At 40.9% G+C, this 24,360-nt stretch overlaps 1 protein-coding gene across 5 annotated transcripts in view; it reads left to right on the top strand.

Annotated features, from left to right (window-relative positions):
* Ncoa6 (nuclear receptor coactivator 6) overlaps positions 1-24,360 on the top strand; it is an 87,756-nt gene that overhangs the window by 37,353 nt on the left and 26,043 nt on the right. For 2 of the 5 annotated variants that reach the window (XM_017801885.2, XM_017801886.2), the window contains exons 6-11: positions 5,987-6,115; positions 6,778-7,662; positions 9,837-9,983; positions 11,928-13,044; positions 16,727-16,848; positions 20,127-23,099. In XM_017801885.2, the coding sequence (XP_017657374.1) occupies positions 5,987-6,115; positions 6,778-7,662; positions 9,837-9,983; positions 11,928-13,044; positions 16,727-16,848; positions 20,127-23,099 (5,373 nt within the window). The remainder of the gene's footprint in view (positions 1-5,986; positions 6,116-6,777; positions 7,663-9,836; positions 9,984-11,927; positions 13,045-16,726; positions 16,849-20,126; positions 23,100-24,360) is intronic. The other 3 variants (XM_008847882.3, XM_029570828.1, XM_008847883.3) reach the window with 3 other exon arrangements.

The following is a 24,360-nucleotide window of genomic DNA, read 5'->3' on the forward strand; positions in this document are numbered from 1 at the left end:
ATCCCAGTTCCCACATGGCAGTTAACAACTGCCTGTAACTCAGTCCAGTTCCAGGGGATCCAACACCTCTCTGTACTCCGTGGGCATTGCACGACACCAGTGCATTTACCTATATGCAGGCAATACAAGCATACACATAAAATAAAAATAATAAATTTTTTTTAAAATATGAAAACTTAAACAGCTGGTACGGAGGCACAAGGCTCTGTAATCCAGCACTTAGGACCATGAATTCAAGGCCAGTCTGGGCTAATAGTAAGACTCTTGTCTTTAAAAGAAGGAAAGAAGGGGAGAAGGAGGGAGGGAGGAAAAGGAGGGAGGGAGGGAGGGAAGGAAGGGAGGGAGGGAGGAAGAGAGGGAAGGGAAGGAAAGGAATTAAAAGTAAACAAAGGAGATCCTGCAGAGCAAGGGATTTGGGTTGCCAGGAAGGTTCTGTGAGTCACATAAAGAATGAAGTCAAAATCCCTCATTAAGCCAGAATTTTCAGTGAAAGATAGAACAGTGTTAGTCTGTAGCACAGTACGACACATGGACTTGGGTGTCTTAGCCTAGGCTCCCTTTGGAGGATGGAAAACTGGTTTGGGGGTTGTCCTCTCTATCTGCATGTTGAACATATGTTAATGAAATGACTGGAGTAGCTAAGCTGTTGTTAATGTTAGGTGGTTCTAGACTGATGAGAATGACTGAAGCTATGGAGGAGCACATTCTCAACCCAGGCCATCATAAACTTCTTTCAGTTAAGACCTACTGTTATAAACAAGCTTACACTACTCCCAAATTCATTAAACTTAGAACCAAACTCCCTTTTTCAAGAATTTTAGATAATAGGAAAGTCAAGTGTTTTAAATTATGAAAACACAAGAAGAAAAAACAAGGTATTACCAAAAGCATAAATATGTTTGGAAGGGGAACAGAACTTGTAGAAATTTTAAAGGCATCAAAGTAAGTATTCAGCAAATTCAACTGCCCAGGTTGGCTGGAGAGATGGCTTAGCGGTTAAGAGCAGTGTCTGTTCTTGCAGAGGACCTGGGTTCAGCTTCCAGCACCTACTTGGTGGCTAACAACCATCCATAACTCCAGGGGATCCAGTGCTCTCTTCTGACCCTGAGAACATTGCACGGCACAGGTATGCTTACATACATCCAGGCAGTACACTCATACACATAAAATAAATAATTTTTTTTTTTGGTCTTTTTGAGACAGGGTCTCCCTGTAGCCCCAGCTGTCCTGGAACTCACTATGTAGACCAGGCTGGCCTTGAAATAATAAAATGTTTTTTTTAATTTTTATTTACTATTTTTATTTTATGTGTATGTGTGTATTGCCTGCATGTAGGTAAGTGCACCTGTGTTGTGTAGTGCCCACGGAGGACAGAAAGGCTGTTGGATCCCCTGGAACTAGAGTTATAGATAGTTGTTAGCTGCCATGTGGGTGCTGGGATTTGAACCCGGGTCTTTTGCAAGAACAATCAGTGTTCTTAACCGCTGCACCATCTCTGCAGCCCAATATTTTTTAAAAAAGAAAGCTGCTAGGCGTGGTGGCGCACACCTTAATCCCACCACTCGTGAGGCAGAGGCAGGCGGATCTCTGTGAGTTTGAGGCCAGCCTCATCTACATAGCAAGTTTCAGGTTAGCTGGGGCTACAGGGAGACCCTGTCTCAAAAATGCCAAAAAAAAAGAGAGAGAGAGAAATAGCTGACTAGATTTGAAGGAGGATTTAGAAAAATCACCCCAGAATGCAACATAGAGAAATAACAAAAAATATAGCAGTCATGAGTCATGAAAGATAAAACAAGGGAAAAAAATAGCTCCAAAAGAGGATGAGAGAGAAATTGAAGGGCAAGATGTTAAAGAAAGAATACTTGAAAATTTTCCAGAACTGATTCTATAAAAAGATATAATTCGTTCATGTCAGAAGCCCAGAAATCCTAAACACCACAAATAAAAATACATCCACATCTAAACAATATTGTAAAACTACAGAACATGAAAAACAGACTGTTTAAGGCACCTCTGCTCTCACCCAGCAAAGCCATTGTTTGCAAAGGAAAAGCTGTCAGATTCACAGCTGATTTTTCAACAGGAGCATTAGTAGCCAGAAAACAGAAGAATAATGTTTTCAAAGTGCTAAGGAAATAATTAGTATCCTAAAACTTTAAACCAAACCTAGCTGTACTATCAAGAGTAGTAGAACAAAAAACTTTCCTAAGAGACTAAGAGAATTTACCATTAACAGACCCTTGCTAATTGAACTGCTCAAGGATGTACTTCAGGAAGAAGGAAGTTGAACCTAACATGGAAGAAATAAGATCTAAGAAGGAATGGTGAGCTAAATAATTGGTAAACATGGGGTAAACCTACATAAATAATTACTTAGTAATAATGTTGATCATGTATTGTCAAAGTCTAAGTCAGATGTATATGTTGACATTTTAAAGATACCAGTAAAAGAATAGAATGTACAACTTCTAAACCTAAAAGTGTGATGAATAAAACCCCCAAAATTTAGGAAAACAGCATATCTTAGGAAAAAGAATGCAAATAGAAATAATAGAATGACAAATCAGAATTGTCACTAATTGACAATAAAGGTAAATGGATTGTGAACACTGATTAAAAAAAGGAAGTGACTGCTCAAAACAGTAATTTCAGATATAGCTGTAGACCGTTGTAAGAACACATTAAGTGCAAGAACTCAGGGGGTGCAAAGTTAAAATAAGATTAAGCCAAGAAAAAGGTGAATATTAACCAAGAAAAAGTATAAATTTTTTATCAGATAAGACAAACATTAAGATAAAAAGGATACAATCTGGGCATGGTGGTACTTGACTATACTTCCAGCTGCTCAGGAGGCTGGCATAGGATCTTTTTTCTCAAGTTCAAAGCCTACTTGTGCCACATAACAAACTGAAGGCCTGTTAGGGCAACTTGGACTGTTTCAAAAATAAAAATGGGGAGAGTTACAGATGGAGTTCATTGGTAGAGTACTTGCCTAGCATATACAAAACCTTGAGTTCAGTGCTCCAGTACAACAAGTAATAACAGTAAAGATAAAAATCATAAGTGAAGCCAGGCGTGGTGGCACACGCCTGTAGTCCCAGCACTTGGGAGGCAGAGGCAGGCGGATCTCTGTGAGTTCAAGGCCTGCCTGGTCTACACAGTGAGTTCCAGGCCAGCTGGGGCCACAGGGAAACCCTGTCTCAAAAAGACCCCCCCGCAAAAAACATAGTGAAGCTGGGCATGGTGACACACACCTTTAGTCCCAGCACTCAGGAGGCAGAGGCAGGCAGATCTCTGTGAGTTCAAGGCCAGCCTGCTCTACATAGTGAGTTCCAGGACAGCTGGGGTACAGGGAGACCCTGTCTCAAAAAGACCAAAAAAAAAAAAAAAAATTTTTTTAACATCTCTGTAATTGATGGATCAAGCTTATAAAAAAATCAATAAAGATAAAGCTTAAATGGCATAATTAAACACTTTAAATAATGACCATGTATAGAAACTATGCAGTCCTAATTCCAAAGTTCTTAATCTTTTCACGCATAAATGAAACGTTTTTACAAATTGGTGGCTTCAAAAGAAGTTTTAGTAAGATTTGAGAAGATGGAAATCTTTTCCTGATAGAAATCGGAATGTGCTTAGAATTTTAGAATGGAGTAATGAGAATGTTGTGTATTAATCACATTTTGTGAAGTATGTCAGTTACAACAGTTGGAAGAAAATTTAAGCTCTCAGGTATTTAAAGCAATGATGAATATTAGATGAAAATTAAGAAGCCAAGTATTTGATTTAGGAGTGTGGTGGCACATGCCTTTAATCCCAGAACTCAGGAGGCAGAGGCAAGTCGATTTCTGTGAGATCAACACAAGTTAGTTACATAGTAAGTTACAGCCCAGCTGAGGCAACAGGAAGACCCTGTCTTAAAAATAGAAAAAAAAAAAAAAAAGGGATTGAGAAAAAAGAAACACAGCAGAATAAGAAGAAAGAAAATAAAGATGAGAGCAGGTATGAATAAAGTATGAAATGAAGAGCACAGTAAAACATGGGGCTGGAGAGATGGCTAAGAGCACTGGCTTCTATTGTAGCAGACCCAGGTTCATTTACCTGGCATCTACACGGCAGCTGACAACCATCCATAACTCCAGTTGAAGGAGATCTAATGTCCTCTTCTGGCCTCTTACAGGCATTGTATAACATTGGTACATACATGCAAGTAAAACATACACGTAAAATTAAAAAGTTTTTGGGCTGGAGCGATGACTCAGCAGTTAAGAGCACTGACTGTTCTTGGAGAGGACCTGGGTTTGATTCCCAGCACCCACATTGTAGCTACAAACCATCCTTGACTCCAGTTCCAGGGGAATCTGAAGCCCTCTTCTGACCTCTGCAGTATTGCACGACATGGGTGCTCTTACATACATGCAGGCAATACACTCATACACATAAAATGAAAGTAATGAAATATGTTTTTTTTTAATTTAAAAGTTTTTAAAAAGAAAAGTACAGTAAAACAGAAGAAAAAATGTTTCTCTGAAAAGGACAACCATGCTGGGGTATACTTGAGAGGTAGAGGCAAAAGGATCAGGAGTTCAAGGCCATTCATAGCTACATAATGAGTTCCCTGCTAGGCTAGGCTACATGAAACCCTGTCTCAAATTAAAAAAAAAAAAATTTAAAGGACAACTAAAAGTAATGAACCTAATAAAGCTATTGTAGAAAAAAGAGAAAGATGTAATGTGAGGAATGAAAATGCATTTTCTTAAAAGGATAAATTTTGTATCGAGTTATTTCTTAATTTTTAATTTTTGTATTTTAAAAATTTTTTTATATTTTTATGTGTATGAGTGTATTGTATGAATGTGTGTAAGTACAACCATGTTTTTCAGTGCCCACAGAGGTCAGAAGAGGATGTAGAATCTCCTGGAACTGGAATTACAGACGGTAGTTAGCTACCATGTAGGTGCTGGGAACCAAACCCAAGTCCTCTGTTAGAAGCATCGAGTGCTCATAAACCGCCGAACCTTCTCTCCAGCCCTGAATTTAAAAAATTTTTATTTTAATTTTATGTGTATGAGTGTTTTGCCTGCATGTATTTAAGTGCACCCATGTCATGCAGTGCCCCGGGAGGCCAGAAGAGGACGTCAGATTCCTTGGCACTGGAGTTATGGATGGTTGTTAGTCACCATCTGAGTGCTGGGAACCAAACCTGGGTCCTCTGCAAAAGCAACCAGTACTCTTAGCCACTGAGCCATCTCTCCAGCCCCAGTGTTTCTCAATATTTAAAAAAAGGCCGGGCTGAGTATGGTGGCCTTTGGTCCCAGCACTTGGGTGGCAGAGGCAGGCAGATCTCTGTGAGTTCAAGGCCAGCCTGGTCTACATAGTGGGTTCTAAGCCAGCTGGGGCTACAAGGAGACCCTGTCTCAAAAAGACCAAAAAAAAAAAAAACAAGGCTGGGGGTCATGGTGCACACTGTAATCTCAGCACATGGGAGACTGAGGCAGAGGTGATGCCATGAGTTTGAGGCTAACCTGGGCTATTCAGCAAGACCCTGTCTCAAAAAATTTTTTTTTCAACTTTTTCTATTCCTAAAATATGTCATTAAAAGCAAAAATTGTGGGAACTAGAGATATGGCTCAGCAGTTAAGAGCAGTGGCTGCTCTTGCAAAAGACTGGGGTTTGGCTCCCAACATTCACATGGCAGTTTACAACTGTCTATAACTCCAGTTCAATGGGATCCAACGCCTCTGCTGGCCTCCATGGGCATTGCATGACACTGATACACTTAAAAAGTCAAAATTTTTTTTTAATTGTAAGTTGGACATGGTGGGTCACATCTGTAATCTCAGCACTTTTGGAGGTTGAAGCAGAATGACTACCATGAGTTCAAGACCAGCCTTGGCTATACAATGAAATTTCCACAGAAAAACAGACAATACATACACAAGAATGTGCCAACTTCATTATTATTCTAGGTATATTTTTTTTCTAGGATTAATAAGGATGACAAGCCCTGCCACTGTTATGATGCCCCAGGGTGGGAATATGTCATCTTCCATGATGGCACCAGGCCCTAGTCCAGAACTGCAGCCCAGGACTCCTCGCCCTACTTCTCAGTCAGGTAATGACTTGGAATCTTTGGGAATTAAAGAGGTTGGACCTATCTACAGAGTTCCTGAGATTTAGTTATCTAGTGCTGAATTCCTAACTGCTCACTTGTAATGTTACCTTCGTTACAAAGTTTGGTATGATTTTTCACAGCTAAATGAAAACATTTCCTTCTCAGGATTTCTCATTTTCTTATCACTACTAGCATTCCTAAAAAGTCTGCCTTGGAATACTTAGTCCTGTAAGATATACCATGACAGAATTCTGTAATCATAAATTTGATTATATATCGTCCTTTATCCTGTCTCTTCAGAATTCAAGAGTAACATATTGGCAGAACTAAACTTCCTACATTGAGGAAGAAACTTCCCCAAGGTCATTAGGTCTAGTGTTTCCCAAACCTAACAGACCATTTTGTTTTGAGTAATTAACACATTGTCCAGAATATAATTTGGAAAATGTTGCTGTCTGTATTTTATGTTTGGCTCTCATGTTCACCAATGAACCATAAATTGCCTTTAAGGTAAGATCCATCTTTATATCATCCTTGATATGCTGCTTTGTACTTAGAAGATGCTCGTGAACATGGTAATATGAACGATAGCAGCAGATCCAAGCCACTGTGCAATGATTTGGGCTATAATAAGTTAATTATTGCTTACTATCTTTAAACAGATACAATGGATCCACTCATCTCTGGCCTCCATATGCAGCAGCAGAGTCATCCCTCAGGATCTTTACCTCCTCCACATCACCCAATGCAGCCTGTCCCTGCGAACAGACAAATGAACCCAGCTAATTTTTCCCAGCTGCAGCAGCAGCAGCAGCAACAGCAGCAGCAGCAGCAGCAGCAGCAACAGCAGCAGCAGCAGCAGCAGCAGCAACAGTTACAGACAAGACCTCCACAGCAACAGCAGCAGCAACAGCCGCAAGGGATTCGACCACAGTTTACCGCTCCTGCTCAGGTGCCTGTTCCTCCAGGCTGGAACCAGCTGCCTTCTGGAGCCCTGCAGCCTCCGCCAACACAGGGTTCTTTGGGTACAATGACTGCAAATCAAGGGTGGAAGAAGGCTCCTTTGCCTGGCCCAATGCAACAGCAACTCCAGGCAAGACCATCCTTAGCCACGGTACAGACACCTTCTCACCCTCCCCCTCCTTATCCCTTTGGCAGCCAACAAGCCTCACAAGCCCATACAAACTTTCCTCAGATGAGCAACCCAGGCCAGTTCACAGCTCCTCAGATGAAGAGCTTGCAGGGAGGGCCCTCCAGGGTCCCAACCCCCCTGCAGCAGTCCCACCTCACCAACAAGTCTCCTGCCTCCTCACCCTCCTCCTTCCAGCAGGGATCCCCTGCATCCTCCCCAACGGTTAACCAAACTCAACAGCAAATGGGACCAAGGCCACCTCAGAATAACCCACTTCCCCAGGGATTTCAGCAGCCCGTCAGCTCTCCGGGTCGGAATCCTATGGTTCAACAGGGAAATGTGCCACCTAACTTCATGGTGATGCAGCAGCAACCACCAAACCAGGGGCCACAGAGTTTACATCCAGGCCTAGGAGGTGAGGAACACTGAAGCTATTTGTGTTGGCAAATTTACTGGAGATAGATCTGAGTAGAATGTCAGTTTTTAGAGTTAATGGAGGGAGTAAAATAAGAATGTAATGATTTGGTTTTGTGATAATGGTAATGACACTTGATAGAACTTAGTTAGCTTGATGCAGTATTTTCTTGATGTATTATGCAACATTTTACTGGTTAAATATAAGCTAGCTCTCTGAATAAAATGCAGGTAAAATTCAAATTAAAGAGGTTCATTTTAGCCAGGCGTGGTGGTGCACGCCTTTAATCCCAGCATTTGGGAGGCAGAGGCAGGCGGATCTCTGTGAGTTCAAGGCCAGCCTGGTCTACGTAGTGAGTTCCAGGACAGCTGGGGCTACAGGGAGACCCTGTCTCAAAAAGACCAAAAAAAAAAAAAAAAAGAGGTTCATTTTGTTTTCAAGTTATTTTTACTTAATCTTGTACTAGTAAATTAAAATGTCCAGAGCAAACATGTATTTTATTAACAACTTAAACTTCTCATCTGTTGAAAAATTAAGGTTATACAACTGAGCAAAAATGAAAGGATAAATACAGGCCTTATTGGGGAAAATGCCCTTATCAGTTTTGATAATCCTACTTAGTAAAATAGTAAGCATGATATTTGTTAAGTTTGATTAAAGTATTAAAGGGGAATAAGTTCAAAAATCATTGACTTTTATAGTTTTATAATGCCAATGCCTGCTCCTTAGAGAGGGAATTCCACTAGTTATACCTAAAGGAGATTTATTTATTTATTTTGTAAGGTGCCTCTTGTATGAAGAAAAAGCAATGGAGCTTAATGTGTGAGAGGTAAAACGATTACAGTAAAACTTATCCATCTCCATGTTTATTATTTATTCTTATTAATCATTGATCTAGTGCACAGGAATGTGCTTGGAGCTTTTCAGTAAGGTATAGAGAGTACCAGTCATCTGATAAGCATATCCCCCACCAAAGACACCCATTGCCTACCCAGAGAAAAACCCTTGCATCTTTTAGCGCAACATAGCAAAGGCATGTTCCCATGGTTTCTAGTGAAATTAAGTTGCTCATCAGTCTTTTCGCTCTCTTGTAATTTCGCAGACATACAGGCTCTAATATTTGAATTCTAAGAAGTTTTTAGAAAATGTAAGAATGTTTCTGCTCCAAACTTGCCTATTTTGGGCATCTGGCCCTGAATCAGTGGAAGCTGGGTAGTCCCTTCTGCAGATGTGATTACTGATTTCATTAAAATTGAAGCATGTAAATGGGGACTTGTCGCTGCTAACGGAAGGACAAATGCTTATTTGTCTACAAAGAGTTTTTCGGGGCATTGAAAATTTGGCCCTTATAAAAACATTTTTAAGTGAGCTTTAGGTATTGGTGCTTTCATAGAGCAACTGATATGCTCACCTAGGTGATCTGGCCACATCCAGGCCTGTGCTACACACAACGAGTGGGGCTGAGAGTCTCATTGCAAACTTGTTTTTTGAAAGTAGGCCTTCCTAAAAGCTTCTAATGCTTGAGTAGGATTATACTAGACATGGTTTTTAGTACCACAGCTGTCAGAATCTCAGCAAATCTTATGAGAGAAAGGCATGATATGTTTAATACAGCCTCACTTTGAACTTCCTGTGAACTCAATTCTGATCTCATAACACTGGGGGAAAACTCTTCTGCAAAGATTATTATCCATTTCCCTCAAAGAAAAAAAATTAAGCACCTGTCTATCCTTAATTGGGACCCAACTCTTTCTTTTATAGTATTTCATATCAATTTATTTGAATATGAGGGAATTTAGTATATCCCTTTGGTGCCTGTGTTAAAGTATATGCATTTTGGGGGTCCATTCTATTACAGAGAAAAGTGAGCCCTCAAACCTTGCTGTGGTGTGGCCTCAGATCACATGTAGGGAGCAGATTGCCATCTTTTCCTTGGCATGTTCTAAGTGTAAATTTTTTAGTATTTCTTTTTCATTTTGACAATGCTCATGTAAGGGATTGTGTTGATTTTTTTAACCATCTTTCCCAACCTTATTATTAAAGATCCTACCAGTGTGACAGAGAGAGCTAAGCCAGTGGAGACTTCATGCAGCTCATCCTTTTTTATTCATTCCATATCTGAGCAAGAGTATAAATTTGCTAGGTAACTGCCTTACTCATTGTTTTCTATTAAGGAATGCCTAAACGCCTCCCACCTGGCTTCTCAGCAGGACAGGCCAATCCGAACTTTATGCAAGGTCAGGTGCCTTCCACCACAGCAACCACCCCTGGGAATTCGGGAGCCTCTCAACTGCAAGCAAATCAGAATGTTCAGCATGGAGGTTTGTTTACTTTAACTTATATAGCCACAGTGAGCATTGATTATGTGGTAGATACTTGTATAGGCAATAGGGGTATACAAATGAATAAGTCCTGGTCTTTCTTCTTAATTTCAAATACATAAATAATCTTTTGGAACAATGAACAAAACTCGAATAGTAGGTTATATTTCTCAAGAACCAGAAAACACCTAAGAAGAGGAGATGAACCTTCAGTTAGAGCAAGAATCAGGCTTTCCTTTTTTTTCTTTTTCTTTTGAGTCAGAAAGTAAATACTTCAAGTTTTTGGTCTTAGTTGTTAACTATTCAACTCTGCTCAGTGAGGGCAATAGTGCTCCAAATACCTATTTTCAAACCACCAGTGGGCTTGATTTTTTTTTTTTTTTTTTTTTACTCTGGATTAGAGCTTCCTCAGAAAAAAAAAATTTCTGTTGAAGAGTACCATAAATACACAGGCACGTAGGCATAGGGAATGTTTGGAATTTTTAAAATGTGGCATTTTTCCAATTTAATCTGTACCAATACAATACCACAGTGTATAAGAAAGTTTAGAGGGGCCTGGAAAGATGGCTCAGAGGTTAAGAGCATTGGGTGCTCTTGCAGAGGACCTGAGTTTGATTCCCAGCACCCACATGGCAGCTAACAACCGTCTGTAACTCTAGTTACAGGGGATCCAGTACCCTCTTCTGGCCTCCGTGGGCATTGTATGCCATGGGTACACTTACATACATGTAGGCAAAAACCACACATAAAATTAAAAATTTAAAAATTCAGGGCTGGAGAGAAGGTTCAATGGTTAAGAGAACTGGATGCTCTTATAGAGGACCCAGGATTTGATTCCCAGGGCCCACATGGCTAACAACCGTCTGTAACTTCATTTCTAGGGGATTAGATGCCTTCTTCTGACCTCTCCGGGCATTGCACAACACAGGTGCACTTATATATATGCAGGCAATATACTCATACACACACAAAAAAATTTTTTTTTCAGTGATGCAGATCTATTTTATTGAGGAATTTACAAGCTTATATAGGGTCCCTGGACCAATCAGACAAGGATGCAACGACTATGCCATATATGGGCAGACAAAAATTTTTTAAAATAATAAAAATAAATAGTAAATCTTGATACTGTGGGCAAGGAACAGTTTGTCTTTCCCTCTCTAGCTGGAACATGAACTGACTTTGTAACTTCATTATGGCTGCCACTTTATGACCCCTATTTAAAAATAAATGATGGGGGTGGAGAAATGATTTATCATATAAAGTGCTTGCTGTACAAGTGTGAGGGGTACAGTTCAGACACCAAGAACATACATAAAAGCTGCATATGTATGGCAGCATTCTGTAATCCCAGAGCTCAGAGGTGGAGACCTGCACCCACCCACATGCCAGCATGCATACACATGTGTACTTCACACACATAAACAAACATACACAAAAAAATGATAGGGATAAAATGAGCCACGTGAGCTTAAGATACAGCTCAGTGGTAGAGTGCTTGCCTAACATGTAAGAGGCCTTAAAAGGGCTCATTGTTTTTGTTTTATTTTTATGTTTGTTTGGGGTTTTTTTTGCCTTGTTGAGCCAGGGTCTCCCTGTAGCCCCAGCTGGCCTGGAACTCACAGAGATCTGCCTGCCTCTGCCTCCCAAGTGCTGGGATCAAAGGCATGTACTACCATGCCCGGCTTCAAATGTTATCTTTAAGTCACCATTTAAAAACAAAGAAATTATTTCTCCTCTGTTGTATGATCATGGAAAATGTAAATAGTTTTATCCCCTATCTTAACGGATCTTTACTACACAGAAAGTATGTCAAACACATTACATTATGTTGGTCTTTGAATATATGGGTGATAGGTAGCTCTCTAAATAAGGCAATATGAGTATCTTAATAATATGATGATTTTACATTCTGAAACTGTGCCTTTATTTTTGTTTCTTAAGGTGGTCAAGGTGCTGGTCCTTCTCAAAACCAGATGCAAGTGTCCCATGGGCCACCAAATATGATGCAACCCAGCCTCATGGGAATTCATGGCAACATAAACAACCAGCAGACTGGAAGCTCTGGGGTTCCTCAAGTGAACCTGGGCAACATGCAAAGCCAGCCCCAGCAGGGCCCACCATCTCAGCTGATGGGCATGCACCAACAGATTGTGCCCTCCCAAGGCCAGATGGTCCAGCAACAAGGAACTTTGAACCCTCAGAACCCTATGATCCTTTCAAGGGCCCAGCTTATGCCACAGGGCCAGATGATGGTGAACCCTCAAAACCAAAATCTTGGGCCTTCACCCCAAAGGATGACCCCACCCAAGCAGATGCTTTCCCAGCAGGGCCCACAAATGATGGCACCGCATAACCAGATGATGGGGCCTCAGGGGCAAGTTTTGCTCCAGCAGAACCCAATGATAGAACAAATAATGACCAATCAAATGCAGGGGAATAAACAGCAATTTAACACTCAGAACCAATCCAATGTCATGCCGGGACCAGCACAAATAATGAGGGGACCAACTCCAAACATGCAAGGAAACATGGTGCAGTTTACAGGACAGATGTCAGGACAGATGCTGCCCCAGCAAGGGCCTGTGAACAACAGTGCATCTCAGGTTATGGGGATTCAGGGGCAGGTCCTGCGGCCACCAGGGCCCAGCCCACACATGGCCCAGCAGCATGGTGATCCTGCTACTACAGCAAGTAATGATGTCAACTTGTCTCAGATGATGCCTGATGTTAACATGCAACAAACCAACATGGTCCCCCCACACGTGCAGGCCATGCAGGGAAACAGTGCCTCAGGAAACCATTTCTCAGGCCATGGGATACCTTTCAATGCACCTTTCAGTGGTGCACCCAATGGAAATCAGATGTCCTGTGCTCAGAATCCAGGCTTCCAGGTCAATAAGGATGTAACATTAACAAGCCCGCTGTTGGTCAATTTGCTACAGAGTGACATTTCTGCAGGCCATTTTGGTGTAAACAATAAACAAAATAATACCAATGCAAACAAACCGAAGAAGAAGAAGCCCCCTCGGAAGAAGAAGAATTGTCAGCAAGATCTAAAGTAGGTTGTGAGCAGTTTATCTCAGATCTTACTCAGTTTCTATGTGGACACTTGCTGATAGAAAATTCTAATCACATAAAATAAGAACTGGGGATGTGGCTCAATTGGTGGTGGTGCTTGCTTAAAATGTACAAGGCCTAGGCATAAACTGAGTGTAGTAGAACATTCCTGTAATCCTAGCAGGATGTGGAGGCAGAAATATCAGGAGTTCAAGGTCACTCTCAGCAAGTTTAAGGCAAATCTATGTTATATGACACCTTGTCTATAAAATAAAATAAGGGCTGGAGAGATAGTTCAGTACTTAAGAGTACTCCTCTTGCATAGGATCCAGGTTTGGTTCCCAGCACCCACATGGCAACTAACAATCATCTCTTAACTCCAGTTCAGAGGATCCCATGCCCTCTTCTGGCCTTTACGGGCATTGCACACACAGGTATATTAACATACATACAAGCAAAACATTCATACAGTAAAATTAGAGGCAAGGTATGGAGGTACATGCCTTTAGTCCCAGCCATTGGGAGGCAGAAGTAGACAGATCTCTGAGTTCATAGTGAGTTGCTGGGGCTATAGGAAGACACCGTCTCAAAAAAAAGTAAAATGAGATCCTCTTTAATACCAGTTTATAATTTGTTGTCTTTTGTACTGTCCTATTATCTTGTTTATTGTTTTAAAGCAAAGTTGCTTTGTAAATATTTCAGTGCTACTCTTAAAAGATATAGTTCTTTTTAAAATTTTTTTTTATTTTATGTGTATGAGTGTATTGCCTGCATGTATGTGAGTGCACCTGTGTCATGCAATGCTGCAGAGGTCAAAAGACAACTTCGGATTCCCTAGAACTAGAGTTAAGGATGGTTCGGAGCTGGTTGGGTGCTGGGAATCAAACTCAGGTCCTCTGCAGGAGGAGTCAGTGCTCTTAACTGCTGAGCCATCTCTCCAGCCCCAAGATATAGTTCTTTTATATAACCTCACAACTTTCGGGGGGGTTTTTTGGTCTTTTTGAGACAACTCACAGAGCTCCGCCTGCCTCTGTCTCCCAATGCTGGGATTAAAGGCGTACACCACCACACCCAGCTATAACCTCACAATTTTACAGAACGTTACAATTTTTATAACCTTGCAATAAGGAAAATTAATAGAAACTTAATAGTCTCATATTTCCAAACAGTGTTCATTTTTCTGTTTCGTTTTTTTTTTCTTATAGTTTAAAGATCCAAACAAAGTTGATACCTTCCAGTTGACTGATAAATTATCTCTTTAATTTTGCAGTGTCAGTGGAGGTTGTAACACTCATCCTGAAAAGTAACCGGTACCACCACACTGCCACTTCATAAAGCAGTGACTTCCAAGTTTATCCTGACTTTTGTGGTGCTAAAAGAACCAACTGTGTTTTTGGAAGGAAAACTGATTATGGAGACATCCTGCCATTTCTCAAATAAAAATAATTTTTTGCACAGGTGCCTTTTCTTTAAAGGCCTTTGTGATCCCTTAGAAGCTTAGACCCATGCTAAGATAATTGGTCCTTTTAAGTCAGTTACCATTCAGTAAAAATTCTCCAGAGGTACTTTCTCAAGATCACAACAGAAAGGGCAATTTAACAAATTATATTTTATATCTGGAAACTAAGTATTAAGTCATGTTTTTTACTTTGATAAATGTTTCTAGAAGGAATATTGATTGAACTGGATTTTGAGCCTTTAATCATAAAACTGGAATTTAAAGACACTTATTAACAGATAATAGTGACTTATGAATGTAAAACAGATTGAGATAAATTGCTAGGCCAAATATAGTGGCTCATACTTATACTCTTAGTTCTTGAGAGGCTGAGACATCAGGATTGCCTCAAGGTTGAGGCCAGCTTAGGCCACATAGTCAGATTCTGTTAAAAGACAGAGACAGAGGCACAACACAAGGGAGCTTTGTATAAATCAACTTTAATGTTCAAACTAAAAACCAGCTACTTTTTTTTTTGTCTTTTTGAGACAGGGTCTCCCTGTAGCCCCAGCTGTCCTGGAACTCACTATGTCGATCAGGCTGGCCTTGAACTCACAGAGATCTGCCTGCTTCTGCCTCCCAAGTGCTGGGACTACAGGCGTGTGCCACCATGCCGGGCTAGAACCAGCTACTTTTATCACACATTTTTTTGGTTATAGTTTATTGTAGTAACTTGCTGCTTCTTGCTTCCTACTTATTAAAAGCCAATAATTGTATATTAATGTATATTTTCCTGGACTCAGACTTAATAAACACTTTAACTGCCTGATTTTTCTGATAGCTCTTTCTCAATTAAATTCCTTACTGTTATCAACTTGTCAGAACATTTTTATGAGAATAATTTTTTTATTCCTCCCAATGTGCTGGCTCTAAGTAAAATTGCAGTTATTCCTGGGTGTGGTGGCGCATAGGCCTTTAATCCCAGCACTTGAGAGGCAGAGACAGGCGGATCTCTGTGAGTTCAAGGCCAGCCTGGTCTACACAGTGAGTTCCAGGACAGCTGGGGCTACAGGGAGACCCTGTCTCAAAAAAACCAAAAAAAAAAAAAAAAATTGCGGTTATTCAGTTGCCATTAGTATGCATTTTTGCTATCTTACCAGCCCACCATGCTTACTTGTTAGGTCAACACACTGTGAACAGTACCTTGTACAGCATCAGGGTTCTTAGGAAAGAGAGACAATGGGTTAAATAGGAAGATATCTTGCCCTAGTTCTACCCCTAGGTTACTGTGAAACCTTTGGACCTGTCTTATACTCTTAGGGCCTTTGTTTTCTCATCCATAACATGAGGGGACTGAGCCAGGCATAGTGGTGCACACCTTTAATCCCAGCATGCCAGATTCAGAGGCATGATAATCTCTGTGAGAGTGAGGCCAGACTGGTCTACATAGTGAGTTCCAGGCCAGCTGAGGTTACTAGGAGACTGTCCAAAAAACAAAAACAAAAACCTAAATGAACAAAAAACATGAGGGTACTGGAGCAGATATCTGAGAATTTTGTTTGTTGCTATAGAATTCTTTGAAAGTCAAGGATACCTTTAAAATTCTTACCTATAAGAGAGAAGTCATATAAAGAACAAACTGGCATAGGGATTTGGTTGTGCTAAGGACCTGCTTTAGGTACTGATGGTACTTTTGGAGGGATAAGACAAAATACTATCTAAAAGTAGATGACTACAATTTCCAAAGGGAAACTGAAGGTGGAAAGAAAGGTGAAACTGGGAATGATTATAAACTAAATGAGGAATTTATATATCCTATCCTAGTTCCTTGGAAATTTGGACATTACTACTTTTGTCAGCTAACTTGCAGCCTGTTGAATCACTGTCATCTAATTGAATGAACAGCCAGATTAAAGACACTGGTTTTACAGGCATAGTACTTCAGAATATTGATAGCTAAAAATCACAATTAGCTTTAAAACACATAAGAGATGGGTCATTCCATGAATTAGGAATTAAAGAATTAGTAGAAAACACTGCATAAATACAGTGCTTAGAGTAAAAAAAATTTAAGGTTTCATGAAATTGCCATTCTTATGTTAGTATTGAATAACCAGACTAGAAAGCAGTAAGTAATAAGATGATGATGTAAACACATTGTAGTTCTTCAGAAATACAGGAGGTTGGGCTAGGTTCATAAATTTCCTATACAGCTTATTCTCAGATTGTGTTACTTATGTTTTAGCACTGCAGATAATCGACAAGCTGGTCTAGAGGAGGCTGATCAACAGTCATTACCTGGAGAACAAGGAATCAACTTGGACAACACTGGCCCTAAACTGCCAGAATTTTCAAACCGGCCACCAGGTAATAAAATATTAGCTAAAGATTATATACTTGGCATTGTCTATACAGCTTTTCAAGGCTTCTTTCTCTTCTAGGAAATAATGTTTTGCCTACTAACTAGTCTGCTTTACAAATTTAATGTGCAAGCTCTACATTGATATCTAAGTAAATAATATTTCAGATACCACTTCTGTTAGCACATATACATGTGTGCACACATACTTATCTTCTGCTTAAATTATCTTCATTATTTTAAGACTGCCTCAGATCAGACTGAAATGTGAAATGCCTTTTTATTTTTGTCAGCGTCAGTTATAGTTGCTGTCAGAATGAAATAGGATAAGATAGATCTTTTCACTGTACCCTGCTTGCTTACTTGCCTTTCCTGCAGGCTTTCTTCCTGGGATCTTCTTAAGACAGAGAACAATCAAAATTTTCAAGACGATTTTTTAAAATAAATTTTATTATGAATCTTTAAAACATAAACATGTAAAGAGTAACAAAAGACATACCCATGTGGCTATTACCAGTTTAGTAACTTACAATGTATAGTATACCAATATTATTGAAGCTCCCTTCTCTGATTATAAAATATTATCCTTTAAATGTTAAGGAACTTAGGTTGATGAAAATCTAATATCCATTTATTCCAAGTCAGATGTTACAGAACCTATGCCAGACACCACCATATCTCTATACCAGGTTATTCTTAGCCTGAACAGTGACTTCTAACTTTATTCCAGAATGGCACAATTGAAGTTTCACAAACCCTTCATATTTAGGTTACTCTCCTATGGATATTAAAGAGTAATGCTTTGTTTCTTCCTCATTAGTAATTCTACCTCTTTTTTGGCATATTAATAAAAGTGAAGTTATTTTAGGGATAAGTTTTAATCTGTCTTTAGTTTATGTATTTCAAAAGTAAATCCATCATGATGTCAATACTTGGTGTTATTACAAATTTGGCACACTACAGTTATCACTAGACAGTTGAAGCTAGGCAGTCTTTAGTCTTTGGTGAGTATATTCAGAAGATATTGTGACTAGGAAGGTAACCTCTTCCCTAAGGCATATTGGAGCTCTTGTATGAATTCCAGGGTCCCTGTAAACATTTATTGCTTCCTTTCTGCCAACTGGCAACCTGCAGACTGAATTTGGCCTCTAATGGGTTTGAATTGCCATATAGTGTCTTAAATCATGCCTTGAATTTAATTGCCTTTAAAAATAGGCAATCTGCCAAAAGAGAAAAGAAAATGCCAGGCATGATGGTGCATGCCTTTAATCCCAGTATTCGGGAGGCAGAGGCAGGCAGATCTCTGTGAGTTCAAGGCCAGCTGGGTCTACAGGGAGACCCTATCTTATCTCAAAAAAGAAAAGAAAAGAAATAGGCAATCTGCACTGCAGTTGGGCAGTGTCCCAGAACGCTACTGGCTTATACCAGCCTACTTCTCTTTACCACCTGCCTGGCCCCTAAAGGCATCATGGCTTTGTATCCTTTGACTAATAAATGTGGTTATTGATTGTGTTACAGGCACTGTGTGTGTCCTGGCTTTCCCTCTCCACCATCTATCACATCAATCCTTCTTATCACTAGTGCCCTTTGGACTGCTTCCTCTAGCTTCTGGACCCTTTATAGCAGCTGTGCCTTTAGCTCTTACTTTTGAGAGGCCACTGTATTGTCTATGCTGCTCTCTTTGGCATTTAGTGTACTATCTGATAAACTCATTTTAGGGATGAAAGGCAACTATGTTATATCCCTGACATGAATGGACTTTTGCAGAAATTACAATTTTCTTAACGTAGGAACCCCAGACTAAATAAAAACCCTTTGTGTTTGACCTATAGAAATGCCATATGCTATTGGCTTTATAAATGTCAAGAAGTTACTTGGGCCTAAAACTAAAGATGATTTTAAAGAAAATCTTCAAAACTGAGCCAGGTGTGCTGGCTTATACCTGTGGTCTCAGCATTTGGGAGGTGGAGGCAGGAGGGTTAGCAGTTCAAGACCATCCTCAGCCACATAATGAGTTCAAGGCCAACTTGGGCTACTTGAGACCCTGTCACAAAAATTAAAAAATAAAATAAAATCTTCAAAACTGGATTCTACTTACTTGTACCATGGAAATTTTTGACTAGAAGATGTTAATTCATTCTTGAGGACAAAGTCTAACCAAGAGAATTTGGTAGCTGCTCTGTGAAAATCTGGAGCCAGCATGTCTTCCAACTGCCAGAGCCAACTGTTCATGTTCTTGCACCTTCTGAAAACCTTCCAAATGTACTTTCTATGCAACAGTGGAGTAATCCTAATTTATGGAGTTATATCCCTGATACATGCCCACTTTCCCACACTGAACCACCATATTCTTGGTTTAATTTGAACCATCCTATCCTTTCTGCTGATTGTATATGGTTTTTTTCAGAAATTCCAAGTAAAATCCTCACAAAAGAGGGAATCATTTAAGATGTTGCCTTCTGAACATCTAGAAGGCATTGTTCCTCAGAGTTCTTATCCCAAAGTTATGATTATACCTGAGGGTTGGGCTGTGCTTCTGGCTTATTCTCCAATTGTGGATTCATAGAATATTTCTCCAAAGAAAGGTTTATATATATGAAAATAATAGAAATTTAATATGCTTAAAAACTTCAGTATCCTCATATCAGTCCTGTTGTCCTTCTGTTTATCAGCTGATGCACACCCAGGGGCAGTGTAATTCATCCTGTTTCCCCAAAGGATGCAGCATAGTGTTTGAAGCCCATGGACTAGAATAATTGAAAATCCTGTTTAAAGGAACTCAATCCTATAGTTTTATATTTTACTTTCATTGAAGGAATAAAAAGGCTATTTTCATCAAAACTGACTTTAAAGACAATGTGCTACCAGAAAAAGTGAATACTAAATGCCTTATTTTATATGTACAGTGAATTACAGATTATGTCTATCTGAGACCTAAATTCTGGATGGCCAGCCATTTGCTGTTGATAAAGATTTTTTTTTCTTTTCATGTTTGGCTGAATGATTCAGCCATTTGTAGTACATATCACAGTCTTAATACAGTAATGCCTCATTTGCATCCTGGACACTGAGGGGCTTCATGTTCTTAATGCTTTTCTTTTTGCTTCCTTAAGCAGTGTGCCCCCTTGCTTGTGCCAAATAATTAGGGGCTGTCCCTGGAGCAGCATGCCTGAGCTGTTTGTGCACAGTCTGCTACCTAGATGAGTACTGCTTAGCTATGCTCGAAAGGTAGCAAAATTTTCTTGCTGAAAATCTAACTTCCCTGATTTTGGGGGGCTTGTTTTAGGTTATCCTACTCAACCAGTTGAACAGAGGCCACTGCAGCAGATGCCTCCTCAACTCATGCAACATGTGGCACCCCCACCACAGCCACCACAGCAGCAGCCACAGCCTCAGCAGCAGCAGCCACCACCACCTAGTCAGCCACAGTCTCAGCAGCAGCAACAGCAGCAGCAACAACAAATGATGATGATGTTCATGATGCAGCAAGATCCTAAATCTGTTAGGCTTCCAGTCTCCCAAAATGTCCATCCTCCACGGGGCCCTCTGAACCCAGACTCCCAGAGAATGCCCATGCAGCAAAGTGGCAATGTACCTGTCATGGTCAGTTTGCAAGGACCTGCCTCTGTGCCACCATCACCTGATAAACAAAGAATGCCAATGCCTGTGAATACTCCTTTGGGAAGTAATTCAAGGAAAATGTTATACCAGGAGAACCCACAGAATTCTTCTAGCTCACCAATAGCAGAGATGCCTTCACTTCCTGAAGCTAGTGGCAGTGAAGTACCATCTGTTTCAGGAGGCCCAAATAACATGCCTTCACATTTAGTGGTTTCTCAGAATCAGTTAATGATGACAGGACCTAAACCTGGACCATCTCCCCTTTCAGCAACTCAAGGTGCAACTCCCCAGCAGCCCCCTGTAAATTCCTTGCCCAGTTCCCATGGCCACCACTTTCCAAATGTGGCTGCTCCAACCCAGACGTCTAGGCCTAAAACACCAAACAGAGCCAGCCCCAGACCCTATTATCCTCAAACACCCAACAACCGCCCTCCCAGCACAGAACCATCAGAAATCAGTCTGTCACCAGAAAGACTCAATGCTTCCATAGCAGGACTCTTCCCTCCACAGATTAATATTCCTTTACCTCCTAGGCCAAATTTAAATAGGGGCTTCGATCAACAGGGCTTAAATCCAACAACTCTAAAGGCCATTGGGCAAGCACCTTCAAATCTTACCATAAATAATCCTTCTAATTTTGCTGCCCCACAAACTCACAAATTAGAATCTGTGGTGGTGAATTCTGGAAAACAGCCTAATCCTGGAGCAACTAAACGAGCAAGTCCAAGTAACAGTCGCAGGTCTAGTCCCGGGTCCAGTAGGAAAACTACTCCAAGTCCTGGAAGGCAAAATTCAAAAGCCCCTAAACTTACTCTGGCCTCTCAAACAAGCACCACCCTGTTGCAGAACATGGAGTTGCCTAGGAATATGTTGGTCAGTCCCACTCCTCTTGCCAATCCCCCCCTACCTGGAAGCTTTCCCAGCAACAGTGGACTCAATCCTCAGAATCCCACCGTGCCTGTGGCTGCAGTTGGGGCTGTTCTTGAGGATAACAAGGAAAGCTTGAATGTTCCTCAGGACAGTGATTGCCAGAATTCCCAGGGTAGGAAGGAGCAGGTAAACATTGAGCTAAAAGTAGTCCCTGCCCAAGAAGCTAAAATGGTTGTCCCTGAAGAGCAATCCAAAAAGGATGGGCAACCTTCAGATCCCAACAAACTCCCCAGTGTTGAAGAAAACAAAAATTTGATGTCTCCTGCCATGAGAGAAGCACCAACATCGTTAAGCCAACTTCTTGACAACTCTGGAGCTCCTAATGTGACCATTAAACCCCCTGGGCTTACAGATCTGGAAGTAGCACCTCTAGTAGTTTCAGGGGAGGACCTCAAAAAACCACCTGTCATTCCCACACTGCAGGATCCGTCTTCTTCTAAGGAACCCTCTAATTCCTTAAACTTACCTCACAGTAATGAGCCGTGTTCAAACCTTGTGCATTCAGAATTGAGTGAGGTCAGTTCTAATGTTGCACCAAGCATCCCTTCACTAATGTCAAGACCTGTCAGCTCTTCTTCCATTTCTACTCCCTTGCCCCCAAATCAAATAACTGTATTTGTTACTTCCAATCCCATAACCACTTCATCTAACACATCAGCAGCCCTGCCAACTCACTTGCAGTCTGCATTGATGTCAACAGTTGTCACAATGCCCAGTGTGGGTAACAAAGTTATGGTTTCTGAGGGACAGTCAGCTGCTCAGTCTAATGCCCGGCCTCAATTCATTACACCTGTTTTTATCAATTCATCTTCAATAATTCAGGTTATGAAAGGATCACAGCCAAGCACAATTCCTGCCACCCCACTGACAACCAACAGTGGCCTGATGCCTCCCTCCGTTGCAGTTGTTGGACCTTTACATATACCTCAGAACATAAAATTTTCTTCAGCTCCTGTAGCACCTAATGTCCCTTCCAATAGTCCTGCTCCAAACATACAGACAGGTCGGCCGTTGGTTCTAAACTCACGAGCCACTCCTGTTCAGCTGCCTTCCCCACCTTGTTCATCCTCTCCAATTGTCGCTCCTAATCCTTCTGTCCAGCAAATAAAAGAATTAAATCCAGATGAGGCTAGTCCTCAGGTGAACACCTCAGCAGATCAGAGTACGCTGCCCTCTTCACAGTCAACCACAGTGGTTTCTCCCCTTTTGACCAATAGTCCAGGCTCCTCTGCCAATCGGCGAAGCCCAGTCTCATCTAGTAAGGGCAAAGGAAAAGTGGACAAAATTGGCCAGATTTTGCTGACCAAGGCATGTAAGAAAGTTACAGGCTCTCTGGAGAAAGGGGAAGAACAATATGGTGCAGATGGAGAGACTGACAGCCAAGGGCTAGAGACCACAACTGGGCTAATGGGAACAGAACAGTGCTCCACAGAGCTGGACAGTAAAACCCCAACACCCCCAGCGCCCACTCTACTAAAAATGACCTCTAGCCCTGTGGGCCCAAGCTCCACCTCAACAGGACCCATCTTACCTGGCGGTGCTCTCCCCACCAGTGTACGCTCAATAGTAACCACCTTGGTACCCTCTGAGCTCATCTCCACGGCGCCGACCACAAAAGGCAATCATGGTTGCGTAGCATCTGAGCCACTTGCAGGTGGCCTAGTGGAGGAGAAAGTGGGATCCCATCCAGAGCTTCTACCCAGCATAGGTATGTACTTGAGCTTGGCATCAGCTCCTCATGTCAGTTTTTTGCTGACTTGTCCCACAAGAGAGAAAGCATGAGTCCTTTTCTACTTGAAGGAAGAATGGCAGTAGTTTTAAAAATAGAAAAATATGCTTTAAAATCCCATATTCAGTTTACATTTATTAACATGGTTCTCTCCAGGCTTCTGAACTAATGATGATGATATATGGTTCATTTATATATAAAATTTCTCAGTTTAAAAAGAAGCATTTTCACATACATTATCTCACATCATCTTTATACAGACCATCAGGTAATCTTACGTCTTCCTATGGATGAAAGGTGGAAGCTCAGAGACATTTTAACATTTGTTCAGCCTATACTGTGAGTCTGCAGCCTGACACAGTCCTCTGGGTATGAATAGCAGCCTCTCTTCTTTTTCCTTCTCGTGATGAAGGCTTGCTTGAAACTGTCTCAGAGCAGGTTCTCTCTGCCTTATTTCCATTGTACATCACCTTAGGGACCTTTCTGTTTGGGCTGCTCCAGAAAACCAGGTTTCATGATAATAAACAAGTTTCCAAGTGGTGAAGAGTCAGATAGGCTTGAGTTGCTAACAGTACCAGCATATGCCAGCTTGATGGGCTGGAACAAGTTTCAGTTCTTCCTTCGTAATATGGAGACAATAATAGCTATAAGATTTTAATGAGGTAATGCCTATAACATGTTTATCACAAGGCCTAAAATATAATTGATCGATAAGGGGTTTAAAATGTTATTACCAGTTTCTTTTGGACGTGGTATCTTTGTGCATTCCATGAGTGGATATCTAGTTCAAGTTATTTCCTATGCACTGCTAAGGTAGGCCAATTATGGAAACATAAGTGACCTTATAGCTCCCTTCCTTCCTTCCTGTCACTTTTCCTCTGCCTTTCTCTTCCTGTGAGGCTTAAGTGGTGCAGAAACTCTATTTTCCTAGAGACAAACCAGTCTTGCACTGCCCAGAGCTGGGAAGGACTTTGCAGTATACTAAGTTAGCTAATAGTCCCCTTCTTATTTATGCAGCTAAAATACTTTGAGCACCTATAACTTAGGAGGAGCAGCAGAAAGAATATGGGCTTCAGATTATGATCAGAGTTCAATTTTAGCTCCACTATTTACAGTCTCTTGAATTCTTTGTACTTTGCCTATAAAATGAAGATTATAATCCCTCCTTTCAGAATTTTTAGGATTCAGTGAGAAGATTTAGCATGAACTGGCTAGCATACTGCCTCATGCAGCACTCGGA

This window comes from Nannospalax galili, unplaced genomic scaffold (genome assembly GCF_000622305.1).
Source record: "Nannospalax galili isolate Female #2095 unplaced genomic scaffold, S.galili_v1.0 scaffold724, whole genome shotgun sequence".
NCBI classification, from domain to species: domain Eukaryota; kingdom Metazoa; phylum Chordata; class Mammalia; order Rodentia; family Spalacidae; genus Nannospalax; species Nannospalax galili.